Raw genomic sequence first — 25,114 nt, forward strand, 5'->3', positions numbered from 1 at the left:
AGGTTGCTTTGAGTTGTCTCTTGCACAATTTGACATTGGGCAAAGGACGCCAAAACCCCAACAAAACAAGAATTTGCAAAAATAACACTGAAGTACTAAATAAAAAGAATACCTTGATCAGAAACCAAACAAAATCAAATGTGTTTAAAGTACAAAAAGATCACATAGATGCAATTGCACACCACAAAAAAGAAAAAAAAAAAAAGAAATAAGAGAACCCTAAAAAACTTAACGGCCTGGGAATTGTACATTTAAACAACTGCAGCCCCCTTTGCTGCTGCTTCTGGAAAATCCAATAAAATAAAATAAAATCATTCTCATGAATTCCATTAGTTCTGAAATTAATGAAGTAGCAGCAAGTGAAGTCTTAAATTTTGATTTTGACTCAAATTTCGAAGCTTCAAAAGCACGGGAATTTCGATTTCAATTGAAAAAAAATAATAGAAATCAATAGTAAAGTGTGGAATTCTTTGGGAAACTTTAAAATGGTTAACAAACATAATAATGTAAGTTATAGGACTAATATATTATAAGTTAAATACATGTATGTTGCGTATGAGGTGGAAAAATTTTAATATAGTGTTTCAAACGTATTTGTAAGATAATGTGCATTAAACATATTTAGTTAATACAAATGAAATTTATAAATCATTTAAATATTATTTATTATAAAAATAATGATAATTTAGACATGAATGGTTAAATAAAATATTGTTATAAATTTATTCTTTCATATAATTTCAAAAGCACTTGTAATAATCTTTTTTTTGATAAAAATAAATAAGATAAATTAAGAGAGAAATTTCAATTCACTCCTAAATCTGTCATTTGAATTCCAAGGAAATTTCATTGCATGGTTAAAATTTCAAGATTTCAATAAATATTGGATGATTTCTTGAGATTTCGACAGAAATTATACAAGAAGAAATTGATGCCATTTCGATTATGAGGGTGATAGAAACCAGAAATTTCGACAATATCATGGTAATTTAAGACCATGGCAGCAAGAAACAACCCATGGGTTGGATCTCATCACACTTATTGCTTAATCTAGTTTGATGACCCTTTTCTTTTCACCCTATTCTCTTCTGGTAGTATGGTTCTGACACCAACTTAGACTGATTCATTTGCAAAGAATTCAAATGATAAAATATGGAGAATAAATAAGGAAAAAGAATGAAGACAAGTAGGAGTGAGATGGAGAACAGAGAGACTTTTTTCTTCTGCTTGACTGATTGTCTGTTTAACTGGCAACATTACTTTGCAATGCTAAGAAAAAACAAATAGGAAAAAATACCTACTAATTACATGCACAACCTACATTTTTTCTTTTTTTGGGTGAAGTAGTAATTTAAAAGTATTGAAGCAAAAATGGTTTTTATGGTGGCTTTGCAGATTTTGTTCAGGAGGCCAAAAATTCTGAGAGGACAGCAAAAAATTTTATTGACAATAATTTGATCCGGGTTCCTCTTGTTGTATGGGTATGGTATCTGTATGTTGTTTCATTGTTATTTATTTCTTATCAAATGTCTTACTTTTGTAGGATACTGTATGTATATCAGAACTTGAATGTGCATAATGTGTTCATTGTCAATCTAACAGCAATTATGTGTCTCCAGGATTTAACCACAAAGCAGGTTTTAACAATGCAGTTTTGTAAGGGGCATAAGGTATGGCTTGCTGAATATACTTCTTATGCTGTATGGAGGATTTTATTCATGTCAACAAAGGGGTGCATCTATCAGCTGTTCATTTTATTGTTTTTTTTTTCCCTCTTTTGACCCATAACATCTTCGAAAGAAACTGATTTTTCTTTCTCATAGCATGGGAGTAACTGTGAGAGTTCTTCTGAACATTAATGTTGTGAGAGGCATTTCTGTTTAGCCTATTCTCTTTCATATACTAAGTAAATTGTGTCAAGCCCCAATTTTCCCCTTAAAGAATACTCCATTTAAATCTGATTTAAATGAGTCTATTCTGCAAGCAACTAATAAGTTAACCATCTAATCTGTGCTGTCTAATTTGCTTGTATGTTTTTAACTATTTATGTATTTTTTCATAATTGTAGTTGTCATGAAGAATAATCAATAGTCATTGCCTTAATTAAGGTCTTAAATTTCAATTTTATTCTAGACTTTAAAGGTACGGATATTTGGACGCCAATGTCAATTTCGTTTTCATTTTTAAAAATGATGAAAATAAGTAGTAAAGCACAGGATTATTGTATGGAACTTTGGAAATTGTTAAAAACATAATAATGAAAATTCATAAGTACAGTATTTTTTATTGGCTACTGTATATTATTACCAATGTTGCTGAGCATATGTTAGTAAGGGTCAATGGTCATAATGATGTACATGAGATATTTTATGGACTGAGAGGGGTACTTATCATCGAATCAGGTTCTCCATTTACTGCATTCCTTTAACATGGTAGCAAAGCATTGTCCCAAGAACTAAAACCCTAGAGAGCGCCATCAACACCAAAACAAACCCTAAAGCCTCAGCCCTGTGCTTGCCTATCACCCCAGAGGAGCTATTCACATCCAGAAGTCACCAGAATCTTGCTCGATGGTACTGCTATATTAAAATGACAGAATTCCTTCTACTTCTTTGGAAACCAACATGATGGTTATTCACAGATAGTGTCGATCTATTAGTCCTTTAAAGATCATAACCAACCAACATTGAGCCAGGCTACAAGCCTACAAGCTACAACAAGGGGATAGGAGTGTCATCGAGTATTTAACTGATATAAAGTGTATGTCGACCTCAACACTGTGTTACCCATCGCAGCTGATGTTTTTGAGATGCACAATTTGAGGGAACACATGACATTTCTTTTGGTCTTTACAGGTATGGAACCCAAGCCCTTTATATTCTTGGCAGTGCACAGTTGCCTTCTTTAGATTTTTGGCTCCTAATTCTGGATCCCAACTTTTGGTTCTAAGAGGTCTGCATTTGTCACACAGTGGTTTTGGCAATTGGTAAGTAGTATTAGACATGCTGGGGCGGTTTGGGAAATTGTAGAGGCAGGGACATGTTAATGGTTATTTTGTTCATTTAACAATGTTAATATGTGCTAGTGTTGTGTTGGTAAGCATGTGTTAATAAGGGTATTATGGTCATTGGTATGTACTTAGACATATATTATGAATAGAGGGAGAGACATGTTGCTGTGATTAGATCTTTCATTTTACCCAATTCTTCAATGTAGTATTAGAGCATGATTCTGTGACCTAAACCCTAATTGCCACAGCCACTGTCAAGACCAAAGCCTAAAATCCTAAATCCACTCCATGTCTACTATCATAGGAGAATTTCCAGCATCACCATAGGCCTGAAAAACAGCCAGCAGCTGCTGGAAGGCATGGCAGTTTCCGGAAATTTCCTGGCCAACACTGTGTTTAGGAGCACAAACCCCTATAGGTTTTGCAAAACCAACACCATAGCCTCCCACAGACATTATCGATATTCCCCCACTGAATCCCATCACCAGAGCTCCTCCTATGCACCCTCATGCACTGATCGAAGGCAGGCAGGGCCGATCCCACATGCGCTGAAGGTTATTTCAGGCATGTTTACACCCTGACTTCCTCCTGCAGTGTTCAATCCCCTCTCTACAAACATATTATTGAAGTTTTTGGTGATGTTTTTTATCCAGAGGTCTCACCTTTTTAGTTGCTCATGTGCAGCGCCTGGGGAATGATTGTTTGATACTTCCCGAAGCTGTTTGCTAATGTTTATTGAGTTCATTGAGGCCTGAAACAGTGGTATTTTCTGTGTTTGTGATTTGTTTGCCATGTGCTTGTGGTTTACCTCTAGTTGCCAAAGGTTGCTTGTGTTGGGATGACATCCATGAATTCCAAAAGCATGTTGTTCGCTTTGTATTTATGATTTGCTGCTGCATCAGGGTTTTGTGTCTTGGGATGGAATCCCCAAACCCCAAAAGTGTGTTTCCCTCGCCAGTCACTTATTTGGGTGAACAAAGTACTATAACTGTCTCAAGGGAGGAGTATTCAAGGTTCCTATAGTATTAGGCATCCCAACAAGCATCTCATCACATTGCATCTTTTGCTTAGAAAGGCAATCGTATAGTCTTATGTCATATGGTATCTCTCCCACTAGTCCTTGGGTTATTGACTTTGCTGCTACTAACCATGTGATAGGTATCACCAACATCTTTTCTGCCCTCTAGTATTTTAAAAGTATACTCAAGTTACCTTTGCTAATGGGTCCACTAATAGAGTTAAGGGGATGGGAACAATAAATCCTACTCCCTCCATCTCGCTTTCTTCTATTATGTACATTCCTAAATCCCTTCTTAATCACATGTCTTTAGTAAAATTGCGAAGTCACTAAATTGTTTTGTTGCGTTCTTTCCTGATTTTGTTGTTATTCAAGATTTGAAGACAAGGAAGACGATTGACACAAGAAATGAGGCTGGTGGACTTTACTACTTTGAGTTGTTGTCTCCTCCTATTGCCTATTGTGCTATTGCTACACCGCATTAATTCCATTATTACCTTGGTCATCCGTCATTGGACAAGTTAAAACAGCTAGTTCCTACTCTGAGTTTTGTGTCTAATCTTGAGTGGGAGTTTTGTTATTTAGGAAAAATCATGGCATTTCTTTGCTTCCTAAGTCAATAAACGGGCAATTTGCCCTTTATGTTAGTGTAGAGAATGAGAATGAATCAATTGTATATTCAATTGTGTATTCTTTACATACTCGGGGTCCCTATTTAACATGTACATAGAGAATAAAATATGGAAAAATAGAAGAGGACACAACATGCAGTTGAGATGTGTAGTTTAGCTTTAGTGGGGGTCCTCAATTTATAGCCTCTAGCTTGTGGCAAGATCTCATGGTAGGCGTTGGTGGCTCACCCACCATGGTAGGTGGCCGTCATTCACCAACTGTGGCCGTCATTCACACTGTAGGGATTTCTACACTCCCCCTCAAGTTGGATCATAGATGTTAATCATATCCAACTTGCCAATGAAATCCTCAAAGAGTTGTCAGGGTAGTCCCTCGGTGAATGTGTCTGCAATTTGCTCCTTAGTAGGGACATATGTCATGCAAATAGTTCCTTCTTCCACCTTTTCTTTAATGAAGTGTTTGTCAACTTCCGCATGTTTGGTTCTGTAATGCTGGACAGGGTTGAGAGAGATACCGATAGCTGCCTTATTATCACAGTACAACTTGATAGGTAACTCTAACTCAGCATGTAGTTCTTCCAATAGCCTCCGCAGCCATAATCCTTCACATATTTCCTGAGTAACAGCTCTGAATTCTTCCTCTGCACTGCTCCTTGCTACAACATTTTGTTTCTTGCTTCTCCAAATGACTAGATTTTCCCATACAAAGGTACAGTATCTAGTCGTGGATCTTCTATCCTCTGTAGAGCCAGCCCTATCAGTATCAGGGAATATTGCCACTTTCTTTTGTTCTCTTCGCTTGAACAATAAGCCTTTCCCTGAAGATCCCTTTAGATATCTTAGGATCCTGAAGGCTGCTTCCTGGTGTGCTTTTTTTTGGAGATTGCATATGCTGACTTGCGACACTTACTGTGAAAGCTGTCTAGTCTGGTATGTGACAAGTAGATTAGTTTGCCGACTAATCTTTGATATTTCTCCCTATCTTTCTGTTCTTTTTCCAGCTTCAATAGGTGTGTCGCTTGGTTTGCAACCTAGCATACCTGTTTCGGTCAGGAGATCAAGGGTGTATTTTCGTTGTGAAACACTAATTCCCTTCTTTGATCTAGCTACCTCCATCCCTAGAAAGTATCGCATTTGCCCCAAATCCTTCACTTCGAATTCTGTGGCTAGAACTTTTTTCAATATTCCCATTTCTTCAATGTCATCTCCGGTGACGATAATGTCGTCTTCATACACAATCAGAATAGTCTTCTTCCCTTTTTTTTGTTTGAAAAACATAGTATGGTCGGACTGTCCTTGGCAGTATCTCTCCTTTTATCGCCTTTGTAAATCTATCAAACCATGCCCTAGGAGATTATTTGAGTCCATATAAGGACTTTCTTAGTTTATAGACTTTGTTTTCCTCGCCCCTTTTACTGAATCTGGGGGGTAATGTCATGTACTCTTCTACTTCCAGCTCACCATTTAGGAATGCATTTTTTATGTCAAGTTGTTGAAGTGGCCAGTCTAGATTGGCTGCCAAGGATAGGAGCACTCGGATAGTGTTCAACTTTGCCACGGGTGCAAAGGTTTCTGTGTAATCGATGCCATAGGTCTGAGCAAATCCTTTTGCAACCAATCGGGCCTTGTATCTTTCAACTATCCCATATGTTTGGTATTTTATAGTGAATACCGATTTGCAGCCTACTAGTCTCTTTCCTCATGGCAAATTCATAACCTCCCATGTTTCATTCTTTTCCAATGCCCTTATATCCTCCATTACAACCTCTCTCCATTCCAGAATTTCAAGTGCCTCCTCAATGTTCTTTGGAATTTTGACCCTGTCAAGGTTAGAAGTAAAGGCATGGTATCTGGTGGACAAGGTATTATAGGACACAAATTTTTCAATTGGATGAAGGGTACATGAACGAGGATGTTTTTTGAGAGCAATTGGTAGATCAATATCATCAGATTTAATAAGAGAAGGTTCTATTACCTGTTTTGAGTTGTTGGGAGGTTCTTGGTTGGGCCCTTGGTTGCTCGAAGCTGCCACCAGTTCTGACTCTCTTGGTGTTTCGGGTATGAGTTTTTCATTACCACTTGGCTTTGGCCTTCGTGAGTAGACTAGTGTCTCTTTGTTATTTTTTTGTTCTATCTCTCCCCCCAAGTTTAAGTTTCCTTTTGTGACTGGCAAGGAAGTGGAGGAGGATGGTAGATTGGTGAGAGGAAAGTCTAGGAAAAACATGTCACCATTGGAATTATTCCGAGTACGAGATTCGCTCACATTCTCCCACTGAATAGAAGACTTGGGATAAAATGGAGTGGTCTCGAAAAAGGTGACATCAAGGCTGATAAAGTGACGACGAGAAATAGGGTCATAGCACTTGTAACCTTTTTGGGATGGAGAATACCCAAGGAAGACACACTTGGTGGCCCGAGGATCCAGCTTGGTGCTCTGGTGAGGATGGCCATGCACAAAGGCAGTGCAGCCAAATAAATGAAGAGGGAGATTGGAGTCCAGCCGAGAGGTAGGGAAAAATTCGAGAAAAGTGTCAAGGGGCGTAGTATATGACAGAACACGATTGGGCATTCTATTGATAAGGTAAGTGGTTGTTAGAACAACATCACCCCAAAACATTGTAGGCATGTGGGTAGTGAGCATTAAGGCTCGTGCTACCTCAAGAATGTTTTTATTTTTGCATTCGGCAACCCCATTTTGTTGAGGGGTGTCAACGCATGAGCTTTGATGACTTATCCCTTTTTCTTGAAGGAAGAGACCCAAGGTGTGGTTGAAATATTTCGTGCCATTGCTAGTACGTAAGATTTGAATCTTGGTGTGAAATTGTGTTTGGACCATGGCATAAAAGTTAATAAACACCGAACATACTTCAGACTTATATTTTAACAAGTAGACCCAACAAGTATGAGTGTGATAATCAATGAATGTCACAAACCATTTTGTGTGAGCGCGATTAGAAATCCAGGAGGGTCCCTATACATCACTATGAATGATTGTGAAAGGTTTTGTGGGTTTGTATTTGGATTTTGGGAATGAAGTTCTTCGGTGTTTTGTGAGTTCACACACTTCACATTGAACATCAAGAGACATTTTATTCGAACATAGTGAAGGAAATAAATGACACATGTACTGAAAATTGGGGTGACCCAACCGAGAATGCCATAACATTAGGTCACTATTCTTAGGGATAGAGGCATAATTACTTTGAGACTGATCACTCATTTTGGCTTCCTCGAAGTAGTAGATTCCCTCATACTCCTTAGCATTCCCAATTGTCGTCCCTGATGACAGGTCTTGAAAAACACAATGGGATGAAATAAATTTAGCAAAGCAATTGGAGTGTTTAGTGAGTTGGCTAACAGACAAAAGATTACAAGATAATTTTGGAACGTGAAGAACAAACTCTAAAGTAATCGAGTCAGAAATCTGAATACTCCCTTTGCCGGCAACAGGAGCAAGAGATCTGTCAGCAATTTTGACTCTTAGGTTACCAGCACATGGGGCATGTGATATGAAAAGGTGATAAGAGTCTGTCATATGGTTAGAGGCTCCAGAATCTATAATCCAGGGTGTATGGTTACGAAAGGTGTATAGGGCTTGTGAGAAATTACCTATGTGCCAAATTACTAGATGGAGTATTTTTTGGTGACTGACCCAAGGCTTCGAGAGCAGATAGCATCTCCTTGATTTTCTGTAATTGGTCATGGCTGGAGGTGCTGCCGCTGCTATTGTCAGAATGGTTGCTTGCCACTTGTTGCTTCTCGAGTTGAGTCTTAGAACAAGCTTGATGGCCTATGGTTTTGGTACTCTGTCATGGTTTCCAATCAACTGGCTTGCCATGAATCTCCCAACAATTATCCTTGGAATGGCCAGACTTTCGGCAATGTTGACACCAGAGGCGGCCCTTTGGTTGCTTGGTATTTGGCCCACTATAGGTCCCACGGGATACAAATGTTGAGCCCTCTAGTACTGTGGCTGTAGCTTCCTTCAACATGACTTTGCGTCTAGCCTCTTCACACCTCACTTCAGCATACACTTCTCAAGTGGATGGTAGAAGTCTACGGCTGAGAATCCTTCCTCGTACATCATCTAAATCTCGATTAAGGCCTGCAAGGAACTCAAAAACTCTCTCCTTTTCCTATCTCTTCTTGAACAGCGCACTGTCCTCAACACAGTGCCATTCTTCTTCGCTGCTTAAATCCTGTTCTTGCCATAGTGCCAGCATCTCCATGTAATAGTCTGTCACCTCCCTCTCGCCTTGCTTCATCTTCCATAGGTGTGTCTTAAGTTCAAAGACTTGGGAAGCATTCTCTTCCTCAGAGTAGGTTTCTCGGACTGCATCCCACACCTCTTTTGCTGTGGGTAGGAACATATATGTTTTCCTGATAGTTGGCTTAATGGAGTTGATAAGCCATGAGGTAATCAAGGAATTCTCCGATCTCCATTGTTGGAGTGCCACATAATTTGTTGAATTAGGTTTCTTTGAGTTGCCAGTAAGATACCCGAGCTTTCCTCTGCCGTCGATTGCGAGTTTCACGGACTGGGCCCATTTTCGAAAATTCTTCCTGTTGAGTTTTTCTGTTGATAGTTGGACAGAAGAGCCATCTAGTCCATTCGAACTGATGATGGCATTGGTTCGATGCATTTGAGTCTCTGAGGTTGTCGACTCTCGAGTGTTAATGGAGTTGTCCCCCCCCCCCCCCCCAAAAATATTTAGCTTGGTTTTAGAAAAAACTAGCTCTGATACCATGTAGAGAATGAGAATGAATCAATTGTATATTCAATTGTGTATTCTTTACATACTTTGGTCCCTTTAACATGTACACAGAGAATAAAATATGGAAAAACAGAAGAGGACACAACTTGCAGTTGAGATGTATAGTTTAGCTTTGGTGGGGAGCCTCAATTTATAGCCTCTGGCTTGTGGAAAGATCTCATGGTAGGTGGTGGTGGCTCACCCACCATGGTAGGTGGCGATGGCTCACCTACCATGATAGGTGGCCATCATTCACCAACCGTGGCTGTCGTTCACACTATAGGGATTTATATAGTTAGTTCATTATGATGTTTAGGGTCTTAGTCATGTCACGTACAAGTTTGGGGTTGGGTACTTTGTAACATTTGTGATAACCACTACAGAATAACTTGGTTGTATTTAATGAAAGATCGTTCTGAGTTGTTAAATATCTTTTGTACCTTTTGTTTTGAAATAAGGACTCAGTTTGATATGTTAGCCAAGGTACTTATAGTGATAATGCTAAGGAGTACCTTAGTACTCCATTTTCTACCTATATGACAAACTCTTGTATGATCCATCAGTCATTTTGTGCCCACAATCCACAACAAAGTGGAGTTGTAGAGCAAAAAAAATTGACATATTCTTGAAGCCACTCGAACCCCATTGTGTCAAATGAATGTCCCCAAAGTTTTTTTTGGAGAGATTCCATACTCTTTGCTTGCTTTCTCATCAATAAAATGCCATCCTTTGTCCTCAGTGGTAAAATCTTCATATTCAATTATCTTCCCTAAGGCTCCTTTGTTCTCAATCCTCTTGTATATTCGGCTGTGTGTCCTTTATCCATAAGTTAAGTCCAGGAATAGATAAGTTGGATCCTCATGCTATCAAATGTATTTTTCTAGGCTATTCCTGTATTCAAATGAAATATCAATGTATAGCCCTACTTGACATCGATTCTTGTCGCCTTTTTTATGTCTACACAATGCTATTATGTTTCCTTGGGTTCTGTTGACCTTCATGAGTTTCTTCTCCTGCATAGCCATCTAGATCTAATCTATTATCTCCTCCTAATCATATGGCATCTTTATCCATTTTGAATTCTTCCCATCAATCCCATGATCCTGAACCGATTTTACTTGGGATTGCAAATCCCAAGTTTGTCTATAAATAGCAGATCTAATTGTATTAGTGTCTATAATTGATTGATTTCTTTTGTGTAATACTAATCGATAGGGCCTCATTGGTAAGTGCTACAAGATCTTGTGCATTAGAACCCATGGTTATGGACTCGAATCCATTAGTGTAGAAATCCCCTAGTATATGAAAAATAAAAAGTGCTTTCGTTGTTGTGGAATAAGAAGCCTTCGTATCTTAATGCATGTATTTAATTTATTCAGAGTTGGTAGAGTAGGATCCACTTTTCAGTGAATATGAGTCGAAGCAATAACAAGAATATTTCTAGTGGAAACATCTTTCACAATCCTTGGAGAGATAGTTCACTAATAGACCATCCCAATTTTTTTGTGTACACATGACGACTCAAGGGTTGGAAAGTCATTGCTTTGAGTCTGACTTTTCCTGGACAAGTTGCTGTTATTTGCATCTTGCGTACCTCAAAGGTGTACCTAGGAGAGGCATCTTGTATTGAGATTGGGGTCATATGATACATAGGTGTTGATTGGGCTGTGTTACTCTCCGACAAAAGATCCATGACAAGGTACTATGCTTATTGATGGTCACTTGGAAAGTTAGGAAACAGATTGTAGTTGCATGGTCAGCTATTGAACTAAGTCTGTGGGCCATACTACCTATGAACTTGAAGAATTTTCTAGAAGAAATTGGTTTTCCAAGTTCACAACCTATGGAGTTGATGCGCGATAATCAAGCTATTGTTCATATTATTTCCAATCCAGTTTTTCATAGGAGGGCAAAACACATTGCAGTTGATTGTCATTATGTTATGAAATTAGCGGCAAAGTTTATTGCATTCACAATCTTTGGAGTTGATGTGCGATAATCGAGATGATATGCATATTGCCTCCAATCCAGATTTTCATGGGAGGACCAAACATTGTGGTTATCGTCAATTTTTTTGGGAGAAACTTGCGGAGAAGTTTATGCATTTTCTTATGTGAAGTCTATGTACCAAATAGCTACTTTGTTCGCTAAACCGTTGGCGTTGCTTGGGTTAAATTCATTTTTAAAAAGGTAGGAATATATGATATCTACACTTCAGTTTGAGGGGGTGTGTTGCCTTATAGGCTTATACTATTTTCTTATGTTAGTTTATTTTAGTAAGGGTATTGTGGTCATTATCATGTGTATGGGGTATATTATAAATAAAAGGGGGACATATCATTGAGTTAGATTCTCCTATTACTAAATTCCTTTAACAATATAATAAATAAAATACATATTAAGCATATTCAATTAATATAAATAAAATTCATAAATTAGTTAAATATTATTTATATACAAATATACCTTTAGACATAAAAGGTCAAATAAAATGATATAGCTCATATTTGAGTTTAATTTTTTTAAATAATTTTTAAATCCTGAATGCAATCATTCTTGTACTTTTATGTAACAAATATTTAATGTGAATAAAAAAGAATGATTAAAAGAGAAGTTTCAATTTGGATTTTGAATCTTAAATTTGAATTTCAATGAAATCCCAATTTTGTTGAAATTTCGAGATTTTGGTGGGTTTTGGATAATTTTGTGCAAATTTTTATGGAAATTTTGTAAGACAGAAGTTTACTGCCATTTCAAAAAGTAGAAATCTCAACAAATTCAATACAAGCATAATCAACATTTCTTATTAAATTTCAGATAGATAGTAGTATCTTTTCCCTCAAATCTTGATGCATGTACCCCTCCCCCTCACCCCACAAACATGCACCCAAGAAAAAAGGAAGACAACGGCAGGAAAAGATTAGAAAATTTTATCCACTCAATGAAAAAGCCCGATATATAGGTCCCAACTTAAATCCTTTGGACATCTTATCTACCTGTTGAGACAAATGGTCAAAACTCTAGAATCTCAACTTCTTTTAGATGTAAATTTTTTTTTTTGTTGTGAAAATGGTTCCTAAAAAATTTAGAATACCATCTCCGTTCGCTTGCATGTAACTGTAAATTTATGGACAAAATATTCTGCAAAGGTTAATGTTACTCCAAAAAATTTTATAATATATGACTTCTTTTCACTTTAGAATTAGCTAGTTTCAACAATGTGCACATTTCCGCTTCTCTATCATATTGTATGCATGAATATATATATATCTGTGTGTGTGTGTGTGTGTGTGTGTATGTATATTTGTGCATACAATATGATAGAGAAGCGGAAATGTGCACATTGTTGAAACTAGCTATATATATTGTTATCTTGCTTTCTTATGTTTCCTTCTCCTATTTAAGTTGTCAGATGCTTTTAACTTTGTTTATGTGATATTAACAGGAAATTCCTTGGCTTTCAGGTTGATGATTTAAGAACCTTGAAGGAAATGGGCATAAATCCAATACAGGTTGGTTCTTAAAGTGGCTTTCAGGTTGATGATTTGGGAACTTTAAAGAATAACTCAAGAAAATGTTGGTCGATATTAGCTTGTAAAACGCAAGTAGATGACAAAAACAATTGGTAGATCCCCACAGCTAGTGCAACAATTCTTGCTCCATTTCCCAATCTACGATGACCTGTCATTCATTCAATCTTATGCTTCCCTTCATATCTTGCATGTTGTTGCAACTATGAGAAATTGCACCGCCTAAAACCCAAGTAGAAGCAGTCCTAAAGGTCTTAAATTTTTATTTCAACTAAAATTTTGGAGCTCCAAAAGTACGAAAATTTTGATTTCGATGGTAATTTCGATTTTGATGTCTATTTCGATTTCTATTTGAAAAAATGATGGAAATTAGTAGAAAAGTATGGAAGTCCTAGGACTAATATATTACAACTTAAATACATCTATGTTGTGTATAAGGTGCAATAGTTGTAATATAATGTGCATTAAACATATTCGTAATATAGTATGTGGCTCAAATATATTTGGTTAATGTAAATGAAGTTCATAAACCAATTAAATATTATTTATTAAACAGATAAAGATAATTTAGACATGAATGATTAAATAAAATGATGTTGGAAGTTTCATTTTCCATATAATTATTAAAGCCCTTGTAGTAATCTTTTGTTTCAATAAAAAATATGATAACTTAAGAGAGAAATTTCACTCTGCATCTAAATCTCACATTTGAATTCCAAGAAAATTTCATTCTATAGTTAAAATTTCGACACGTTCAGGTAAAATTTCGAGATTTTGATAAATTTCGGATGGTTTTTTAAAATTTGGACGGATATTATGTAAGATGGAAATCAAATGCCATTTCGATTTCAAGGGTGATGGAGAGCAAAAATTTCGATGAAAATTTCGACAATTTAGTGGAAATTTAAGACCATGATGGGGCCAACATTAGTGACACAATTTCTTTTATTGTAAGACCACTCATATCTTTAGGGTGAGTAAATTTACTGAGAGCTTCATGTGCTAGAACTTGATTTTCAAATGAGTGGACATCTAGAAATTCCATTAAGCCCTTCTCATTTTGAATGACATGTTGGATTGTTTTATCAAAACTAATGGTCTGCATTTCATTCTTCTTCCTTGTCACATTAACACTTTCATGGGCTTTAAACTAGCTTCCTCTTCTTGTCACCATTTTTGACATGGACAGAGCAGGTATTGGCATGCTCTTCATGGACAACACTTCGGTCTCTTTGCCAAGGACAATTTAGTAGAATATGGCATGTTTCCATTGGTACTATGTCGCACCAAATGTATTCTTTATAAGAGATTCCAATCGAAAAATTGATTAGGCATCTTGTTGTCATGAATACTTCCTTCCCTTTATTAGACCAAAGAATGCGATATGGCTGTTGGCGTTCCACCACTTCAAGCCTCAATTTTTCCACCACTACTTCAGCCAGTAGATTTTTGCAGATGTTATTGTCAATTACTAACTTATAAAGATTTTTTCCTATTGTGCATGTTGTTCTAAAACAAGTCTTCTGCAGCCAATCATCCTTCATCGGTTTCATCACAAGCTTCCTCTACACTCCTTGGATTTGTAACCAAGCTCGAAGCATCTGTAGTATTTCACCACTGTTTTCCCTGGTTTACTTGGGCTACTTTCCCACTATTGTTGCTGGTTGGTTGGTTAGGACATGTAGGGACTGCTGTCCTACCACTTCTAATGCTGCTACCCACCTTACTAGTTGATGCACTCCCACTGCGTTCTGTCCCAAGCTTCTTAGCATGTTGTGGGTAAGTTGTTGCTCAATTTTTATTGCGAGCTGATAGGCATTACTCACCTTATAAGTGTTGGACGGTTTCCAAATTTATCCAGTCAACTCTCCTTGATTATAGGAGAAATTTATTTAATTATGTAAATATTCTTAGGAGATATTCTAGGATATATTCTTAGGAGATATTCTGGCATATTTGTTAGCAATTGTCATTCTTTCCTTTTGTTATTCTTTCCTTTTAGATTATCCTTGTAGTCTATAAGACGAAATTGTACCTTATTTTAAAATAATGAGAAATATTATTTCAATCCTTCTCCACTTCTAGATGGTATCAGAGCCAGTTTCCAAGAGGTTTTGGGTTCTAGTCTTGTTGCCTGCATTTATTCCGTGGTGTTTAAAAAAAAAATTGTGTTCCCTATAGTGGGTGTTAATTATCATGTGTTTATCTCTCCACGTGCTGTTAGGCTACACGTGCAGGGGAGTGTCAAAGCTTGATATACATTGTTGGCCCACAACCTAAAACTTAAGCTTTTAGGTAAAGTGGTAATCTAACATGGTATCAGAGCCTGGTTTTCTTTTCCTTTCAGTAGTCATAGCCTCTAAAACCTAGGCCTTATTGCTTTAACCCTATTCAACCTACATTATGTCTGGAACAGTGGAGAACTCGGTTTTGGATGCTGCTAATACCTCTGTACAACGATCATATCCCAATAAAATAGATCAAGCATGGTTTGACTATTGTAATAAGCCATGCATACCCGAGAAACCTGCTGGAAAATACATGGAAAACTAGCAAATTGGAAGAGCAGCAAACCTGGACCTGGAAACAACCAAGTGATTCCTAGAGCAAATGAAGCCCAGACCAATGTTCTAAGTTTAGAGCAAATGGATCAACTTCTTCAACTGCTGAAATCCAATCTGATATCCGGTACTTCTATTGGTTCCTTGGCCCAAACAGGTAATATACCGAGTGCCTATTCCAGTTCTTTAGCCTTTGTACCATGGATTATTGATTCAGGTGCATCTGACCATATGACCAATATATCTCAATTGTTCCAATCTTATTATCCTTGTCCGGGTAATAAAAAGGTTAAGATTGCAGATGGGAGTCTTTCATCCATTGCAAGAGCAAGTTCAATTAGAACTTCCAGGAAAATAGAATTAAAATTTGTCCTTCATGTTCCTAAACTTACTTGCAATCTTCTATCTGTTAGTAGATTATCCCGTGGATCTAACTGTCGTATCATATTCTTTGATTCTCATTGTGAATTTCTGGACCAAAACTCGGGGGCGATGATTGGCAATGTTAGGATGATCGATGGCCTTTATTATTTTGATGATACCCTATTTAGCAATAGCCAAGCTCAAGGCTTAAGTGGTAGTAATAGTTGAATCCCTGTGCGTGATCAAATAATGCTTTGGCATCTTAGATTAGGACATCCTAGTTTTTCTTATTTAAAATGATTGTTGCCTAGTTTGTTTAAAAATTTGGATTGTACTTCTCTTCATTGTGACGTTTGTCATTTACCAAAAAGTCATCGAGTTCTTTATAATTCAAAAGGTTACCGTGCATCAAAACCTTTTAATTTGATTCATAGTGATGTTTGGGGTCCCTCTAAGGTTACTAACTTATCCGGAAAAAAATGGTTTGTGACTTTTATAGATGATCATACTTGGATTTGTTGGGTATATTTGATGAATGGAAAATCTGAAGTTGAAATATTATTCAAGAATTTTTATCGATGATCGAAAATCAATTTCACAAGTATAGAATATTTCAACCAATATTTGGGAAAATTTTTTAAAGACAGAGGGATTCAACATCAATCCTCATGTCGTGACACCCCAGTGACCCCACAACAAAATATCGCTGAAAGAAAAAATCGTCATTTACTTGAGGTTGCACGGGCTATAATGTTTTCTATTCGTACTCCAAAATATTTGTGGGGGGATGCTATTCTAACTGCTTGTTACCTTATTAATAGAATGCCTACCCATATGCTGCAGTATATCACTCCTTTGGCATGCCTAAAAAAATCCTTTCCTGATAATAAGATAATTTCTGATCTGTCTCTAAAAGTATTTGGATGCACTGTTTTTGTTCATATTCCAGCTCATCTTAGATCTAAACTTGATCCTAGGGCTGAAAAATGTGTGTTTCTTGGATATGCTCCAAATAAGAGAGGGTACAAATGTTTGAATTAAAAAAAAAAAAATTCACATCAGTATGGATGTCATTTTTGTTGAAAATCAGTCTTACTTTAACCAAACTTATCTTCAGGGGGAGAAAGAGAGTAGTGAAGGTCAGTTTTGGAAAACTTCTATACCAATGCCTAATGTTTTCCTTGACATTGACATCCCTCCACAAAACATTCAAGGAACTAAAATTTTAAATAGTGAAAAAAATGGAAATCCCAATCTGCCTATACAGAGCATAAGGGAATCACAAACAGGGGGAGAATTGCTACAAAATAATCCCTCTTTTGAGCTTCGTGTTTATACTAGAGGTGGGTATTGTTCTAATACTAAGGATCATTCCACAATTTCAGGGCAGAATCAATCATCACCTCCAAAAACTGGTCATTTGGAAATCCCAGGTAATCCTTCTACTACCCTTCCGGTTGATCAATCTACTGACCTTGATGTACCTATAGCCATTACGAAAGGAGTTAGAACTTGTACCACACCCCCATTGCTAAATATTTATCATACCATAGACTCTCTCATAATCATAAGGCCTTTGCATCCAATATTTTTCACCTATTTGTTCCAAGGACCATTCAGGAAGCTATGGATCATCCGGATAGGAAGTTAGGAGTTCTTGAAGAGATGAAAGCACTACGGAACAACAGTACTTGGGAAATTGTTGATTTACCAAAGGAAAAGAAAAATGTAGGTTGCAAGTGGGTGTTTATAGTTAAATGAAAGGTTGATGGCAATATGGAGAGATATAAGGCGAGACTCATTGCAAAAGGGTTTACACAAACATACGGAATTGACTATCAAGAAACTTTTGTTCCAGTGGCCAAGATAAACTCAATCCGAGTGTTACTCTCCTTAGCTGTACATTCTAACTAGCCCTTACACCAGTTGGATGTAAAGAATGCTTTTTTAAATGGAGATCTAGAGGATGAAGTGTTTATGGAATTACCACCAGGTTTTGAAGGTAATCTTGGCAGAGATAAGGTGTGTAAATTGAAAATATCATTGTATGGGCTCAAACAATCTTTGAGAGCTTGGTTTGAATGCTTTGGGAAGGCTGTAAAGGGTCATGGTTACAGCCAAGGTCAAGCTGATCACGCGATGTTCTATAAGCACTCAAGTGAAGGGAAGGTTGCTATTCTAATTGTCTATGTTGACGATATTATTTTGACAAGTAATGACAGCAGGGAACTTGAGAAATTAAAACAGATGCTTGCTAATGAATTTGAGATTAAAGACTTGGGTGGCTTGAAGTATTTTCTCGGTGTGGAATTTGCAAGGTCAAGAAAAGGTATTTTTGTTTCGTGAAGAAAATATGTGCTTGACTTGCTTGGAGAAACAGGTTTACTAGGGTGTAAAGCGGCTGAGATGCCTATAGAGCCTAATCTTAAACCACAACCTGCCAAACCTGAAGAAGTTAGTAACCAATAGAGACCAGTACCAAAGATTGGTTGGAAAGGCTACTTTATCTATCACATACACGTCCTGACATAGCCTTTGCTGTCAGTATGGTAAGCCAATTCATGCAATCACCAGGGCCTGACCACTTTGATGCAGTTTATAGAGATATTTAAGGGAACTCTAGGAAAAGGTCTATTGTTTGAAGACCATAGACATCTACAAGTTGAGGCATACACTAATGTAGATTGGGCTGGGAGTACAACCGATAGAAGATCAACTTCTGGTTATTGTGCCTTTGTTGGTTGAAATTTGGTTACATGGCGAAGCAGAAAACAAAATGTGGTAGCTAGGAGTAGTACAGAGGCTGAATTTAGAGCAGTTGCTCATGGAATTTGTGAAGTGTTGTGGATTAAAAAATTATTGGAAGAATTGAAAGTCACTAATCCACTACCTATGAGACTGTATTGCGATAACAAATCTGCCATAGCCATTGCTCACAATCCAATGCTTCATGATAGACAAAACATGTTGAGGCCGACAAGCATTTTATAAAGGAGAAGCTGGACAGTGGACTGATTTGTTTACCCTATATATCTACTATTGAACAAGTAGCAGATATACTTACAAAAGGACTACCAAAGAAGCAATTTGAAAATTTGATCGGCAAGCTGGCTATGGAAGACATCTTCAAACCAGCTTGAGAGGGAGTGTTGGAAAGTTCCCAAATTTATCCAGTCAGCTCTCCTTGATTATAGGAGAAATTTCTGTAATTATGTAAATATTCTTAGGAGATATTCTAGGATATATTCTTAGGAGATATTCTAGGAGATTTGTTAGCAATTGTCATTCTTTCCTTTTGTTATTCTTTCTTTTATTATTCTTTCCTTTTAGATTATCCTTGTAGTCTATAAGACATTCAGATTGTGCCTTATTTTAAAATAATAAGAAATACTATTTCAATCCTTCTCCACTTCCAGAATAAGGACACTGCAAGCTTACTTGGTCTTGTATGGTCATTTTTTGACCATTCACATTGTGATCATCCCTTTCAGCGTTCGTTTCAGCAAATGAAAGCCTATGAAAGTCCTGGCTGTACTCTTTGACTGGCTTGCATGCTGCCTCAGGTTTTGAACCCTTTGGTACAAGGTTTGCTCATAATCTGGGGTAGTAATTGAGTCTTTAGCCTCTTTTTCATCCTATCCCATCTTCTGACTTTTCTTTTCACCCTGTTTCAGTCATTTTGATAATGTTACCACCAAGTAGAAGCAGGTACCCTGAGCTTTGCTCTCACGAGCTTCATTTTCCTCTTTTTTGGCACATGTTTCTTTCAAAATAACGCTCAATGCTATCAACCCAGTCTAAAAGTTCTTTGCTTTCCATATCACCATCACATTCTGAATTATTTACCTGTAAACCATACTCTTTGGAATTTTATCAAGCATGTACAATGTGATCTACCCATCTTGGAGGCCTTTCATTTTCAGAACTCCTATCATCACTAGAGCTGTCAATTTTAGAGTGATCATTAATTTCATTTATTTTTCCACTAACAAAATTATATTCATTATCAATTTATCACCATCATTTTGACGGCCTCGATTACCCAAAGATTGTGTGACAAGCTAAGTTGTCTAATTTGTTCCTGCAAGTCCCCAAGTGACTCAACAGTCATGTATCTACCTCTATGATCCCTATTTCCTCTTCCACCCCCTGTAGCCATGAACCCACAAGATCAAACTTGCTTGGATACCAATTTGATGCAAATATGCGTGGAAGTAGAACAAGAAATTCAGAAATAAACTGAGATGTCAGGATAGTGTTTTAGCAACTTCTCTTGATTCAAGTAACTACTGAATACTCCAAATTTATAAAGAGATTACTGTAATTTCAATGTACAACAAAAAAAAAGTAGGGCAGTTTTTTTTGCACAACAGCTTGTTAATTCTCAGATTGTTACCTGTTTTGGTACTGTTTCTGTAACAGTGGTTTTCTGCTAGCCTTTTGCGCCTTTAGCAGTGATGGAAGGAGTGGTACGCACTGCGGGTTGAGTCCTCAAAACCAAGCCTCCAAATCTTCAAACCCTAGCTGGTCTGGAGCTGAGCTCTGGAGAGAAATCTTCTCAAAGATAAATGTCAAAAACCTCTTGGAAAAGTGTTAAAATACTCCTATTTATATATGCCAAAAGCTTCCAAGAGAAGCCAACTCCTATTTAGCACATAACCCCCTCTAAAAGCCACTTATTTTCTAAAGCCCCACCAAAAATAAATCCCATCACAAAATTAATCCGCAAATGTTACCAAAGAAAAAAAAAAAGAAGAAGCTAATTTGACCAAAATGAACCCCTAATTTCAGAAATTACAGAAATACCCTAGCACCCATAAATAGCTACACTTAATATAAGCAAAATATTAAATAAAAATTGCTGATTGCATCACTTCTTGGACCTTGTCTTGGGCCTTTCAGACTTGATTTGACCCATTTTTTTGTACTTACTAAGATGCTTATTAGTTATTCATTTATTTATTTATTTTTCAAAACCCTTATGTTTTAGTCGTTGAAATATATTCAGAATGTGCTAGTATTTTGAACAATAGTACAATTGAGACGAGATCATAATGTATGGTTAGATATTTAATTCAATGGTTGTTTGGATCATAAATTAATGTCCTATTAAATGAAAAGTATTTAAATAAATGTTTAATGGGCGATGTTAAGGCCTAATATATATTGTTGACCCCAACTTAAGTTTTTAGGTAAAGTGGCATTCTAATATGGTATTAGAGTTGGTTACTAGGATGTCTGGGGTTCTTGTCTTGTTGCCCTTGTTTATCGTTTGTTTGTTAAGAATGATCATAATTCCTATAATGGGTGTTGTTTATTATTTGTTTATCTCTCCACTTGCTATCAAGCTGTGGGCCCTTTGGGTGGGGGGGGGGGGGGGAGTTGTTATTAAGGACTGATATACGTTGTGCCCTATTTGCTGTCCATTGGGGTTTGTGGATGGAACAAAAAGCATGCATTTTAACCGGGAATAAGTTGTCACCTTTACTGGTTTGGGAGAAGACTCAACATTTGGCTTCTCTTTGGCATGTGGGTAATGGGAATTTTCGGATGTTCAGTGTTATTGGCCTTCCTTGTTGAAATGAGATGGCCAGCTGATTTTTCTTTCTTGTTTTTTTTTTTTTTTTTTTTTGGGGGTTTGCTTCTAATGTACTTTTTGTTTTGTTTTTCTTTATTTTTCTGGGGTAACCCAGAATTTTGAAAGGAGAAGCTTTACTCTCACCTTCTTGTACATTCCTATTCTATCAATGAAATTCTTTTGTTATAAAAGAAAAGAAAAAGAAAAAAAGGAGGCAAACCTAACAACTTAAACTTTTAAGTAAAGTGATATTCTAACACACACACACACACAAACGTATATATATATATATTGAAAAGCCTTATTGCATGATTAGCAATATGCAATTGATAAGCCTCGCCTCGTGGTATTAAACTGTTGTTAGCGTTGTATGTACATTTCCCTCAATTTACAAACCTTGTTGCATGATTCCGTATAATGTGTTGTATTTTTTTATTTTGTTTCTCTCATGTGCAATCAGATTGCACGGTGCAGGGGAGTGTTAAGGATTGATGTACCTTGTCAGCCCATAACCTAATAGTGTAAACTCTTAGGTAAAGTGGCTGCTTAACAACTAGGAGTGTTTCAAATCAAGTACAAAGGAATATGAGTTTCATGTTCTTAAGTTCTTAACCTCTCTGAAGGCTTATTTCCTCAATTTAGATCCTATGGACTAATTTGTGTTCTTAATTAGATGAATGCATGAATTTATAAAACTTGCCCTAATTGTAAATTAAGTAAATGTTGAAAAGCATAACGTAAACGCATCCTTGACACAGTGCCATCAGCCATGTCATTATGTTTGGATTTAGGGCATGCATCTAATAGTTAGTTTCATCAGGTTACATCTAATAGTTAGTTTTATGTCCATTTGCTTGTCACTGTCTCATCATCCCGCCCTTAATACTACTTATTATTATGTATCCCTTTGTTTTTGGGAACCATAAACTGTAGAGGCCTTATGATGATCATTATCGTGTGGTTAAACGAGTCCTCTTTTCTTGTCTATGGTAGTTATGATTCAGTTGTGTTGTAGGTTGCTAAAGCATTAATGGAAGTTTTTGCGGAAATGATATTTGTCCATGGCTTCCTACATGGTGATCCGCATCCAGGCAATATATTAGTTTCTCCAGAAGGTCAGCATGGCTTTACTTTAGGTATGTCTTGATTTGGTGTATTAATTTTCTATTTGAGGGGTTGGGGGTGGGGGAGAGGGGAAGGAAAAAAAAAGAAGCAACCCCATTTTTAATACATTTTGGGGATATGAAATTGCTTATGGATGTTATTGTTTTAAATAAATCATGTAGTTATCCTTGATCATGGAATCTACAAACAACTAGATGAAGGATTCAGACTGGACTATTGTAGGCTCTGGAATGCTATGATTCTTTTGGACACGAGCAAAATACAACATGTAGGTGAACAATTTGGTGCTGGCAAGTACTCCAGATACTTTCCTCTGATATTCACTGGAAGAGCAATTGACAGGTGCTCAAATTTTCATGCTTAAATTGAAGGTTCTGATAGAATGTGTTATCTTCAGAAGAGATGATATTACATGCATCTAAATGTGATGCATGGTGATTCTGTACCCACTTCTCTGAATCTAACAAAAAAAATTAGAAAAAGATATTCTACATTTGCCAAATAAAATGATAAAGCTGGTCATGGCATGCATAAATGGAGCCATGCAGTCAGCTTCTATGTTTTCTATTTTATGGCTTTATTTTCTTTTTTTGGCATACTATATATTTGATAGACAAAGAAGCTTTATTGAGACAAGAAGAGAGAGGAAAATACAATGAAGGAGAACAAGAAGTCCTCAAACAAAATAAAAGAGAAACAAAATAAAAAACAGCATCAACTTAATAAAAAGTCACTCAACCTTGGTCAACATCTTGAAAGCAGCAACCCTTAAAAAGAGGAAAAGATATATGAACCTTAACTACACGAGAAGAAAGATTTACATTAATAACCCCCCAAAGAATCCAAATTTCAAATTCTAGTATCTCTCCTATTGGAGTGTCCAATACAATAAACGAAGAAGAAAGATCTTTCAATTCTCTATCATTCAAGAACCTTATAAAATGAAAATCAAAGGAAAAGGAGTCCCTATCAAGAATATGAAAAGAGGAAATCACATGATCATGGTGAGAAGAAGAACCATAGAAATGAGGAAAGGAACAAGAAACAATGCAATTTGTCCCACTCAAAACATCTTTCGGAAACCATATACAATTTCCATACCTGAATGAAACCCAGTAAGAGGAAGAAAGATGGAGTAAACCTGATATATGGACCTCTACAGATTCCCCGTGGAACTTCTGAAACCCACATTTGCATCCCACTTACTTTTTATAACTCTCTGCCCAAGGGAATTTACCTCCATGAAAAAAATTCCATAATCATTTACCCAAGAGGGTAATGTTTTTAGACACCAAACACCAAGACCCAGCCATCCCTCCTCACTAGGTCTACATGCCACCTCCCACTTAACTAAATGGTTTCTCCTCTTCCCTATGTTTGACCAAAGAAAATCCCTCATAATCCTTCAAGCTTTTGAGCAACTCCTTCAGGAATCCTATAAGAGAGAAAAAAAAATGCAGATGAATAGTAAAACCCTAATGAGAACAAAACCCTTTCCCCCCATCAAACCACTTAGTTACCTTTTTCACCACCAGACCCCAAAAGGCTAAAGAACAGAGCTTACCACGCAAGGGGACAAACAAATAAGTTAAAGACCACTCTAAAAGCCTACACCTAGCAACCTAAACAATAATAAATCCTTAATCACAACAATTTAGGATAGTGTACATGGATCCTTTTCTCTATTTAGCTTGTTCAAGATTTTCCGTAAAATAAACTTTATTTAAAACTTTTTATTGATTCATCCAAAAATTCTTCGTGTTATCCCTTTAACCTTGCAGTGTCCTCAACCCCAATTAATTCACTCATCCTCAGCGATACATCTATTAAACTTTCTTGCTCATGTCCAAGCCATCGTAAGTGCTTCTCTCTTCTTATGTTTCAGGTTGTGCTGCCTTAATCACTAGCACATACCACAATTTCTTATTCCTTCTCTTTTACTTTTTTTTTTTTCGAAGTATTGCCAGTCTTCAATTTTAGCATTCATGTTTTAGTTGCACTCATTCCCCACTCATACTTTGACTTTAAATTCCCTAATCCGTATGAGTCTATGACATGACCTGCCATATAGCTGCCATATAGAATTTTGCTTTATACAAAATCACTTCATTAGTGTCACATAACCCTCTTAAAGAACTCCATTTTAATCATATTGTCATTGTATCATTTGTAATGTTCTGCCTCAATCATTCTAATGGGTAACTGACCCAAAGTAGCGAAATGATTATTTTTGTTGTAAAGTTGAAATGAAAAATTGAAGATTCAATGAAACAATATAGCCCTTAGGGTTAGCGATGGAGGAGAATAAAGAGGAAAGGCTAGGTTAGCAATTTTCTAGAGCATGCATATGGTCCAAATCTGCCCTCTTTTATTTAATAATAAGAAAGATATGAAGGACAAAAATACCCTCACTCACACCACCTAATTACTTAAACAAATGTATGTCATTCTGAAACTCCCCCTTAGTCCAGAAGTTTATAAATATCACCTAACCCAGCTTGTTACAACCATTAGGCAAGGCAATCTTAAATATAGCCTTCGTG

General features: G+C 36.7%; 1 protein-coding gene across 6 annotated transcripts in view; it reads left to right on the forward strand.

The window, feature by feature from the left end:
- The window catches only part of LOC131159719 (uncharacterized), a 92,417-nt gene that overhangs the window by 46,389 nt on the left and 20,914 nt on the right, over positions 1-25,114 (forward strand). For 4 of the 6 annotated variants that reach the window (XM_058114848.1, XM_058114849.1, XM_058114850.1 and 1 more), the window contains exons 9-13: positions 1,396-1,481; positions 1,620-1,670; positions 12,879-12,926; positions 22,462-22,582; positions 22,733-22,913. In XM_058114848.1, coding sequence (XP_057970831.1) covers positions 1,396-1,481; positions 1,620-1,670; positions 12,879-12,926; positions 22,462-22,582; positions 22,733-22,913 — 487 coding nt within the window. The remainder of the gene's footprint in view (positions 1-1,395; positions 1,482-1,619; positions 1,671-12,878; positions 12,927-22,461; positions 22,583-22,732; positions 22,914-25,114) is intronic. The other 2 variants (XM_058114851.1, XM_058114852.1) reach the window with 1 other exon arrangement.

The sequence above is a fragment of the Malania oleifera genome, chromosome 7 (genome assembly GCF_029873635.1).
Source record: "Malania oleifera isolate guangnan ecotype guangnan chromosome 7, ASM2987363v1, whole genome shotgun sequence".
NCBI classification, from domain to species: domain Eukaryota; kingdom Viridiplantae; phylum Streptophyta; class Magnoliopsida; order Santalales; family Ximeniaceae; genus Malania; species Malania oleifera.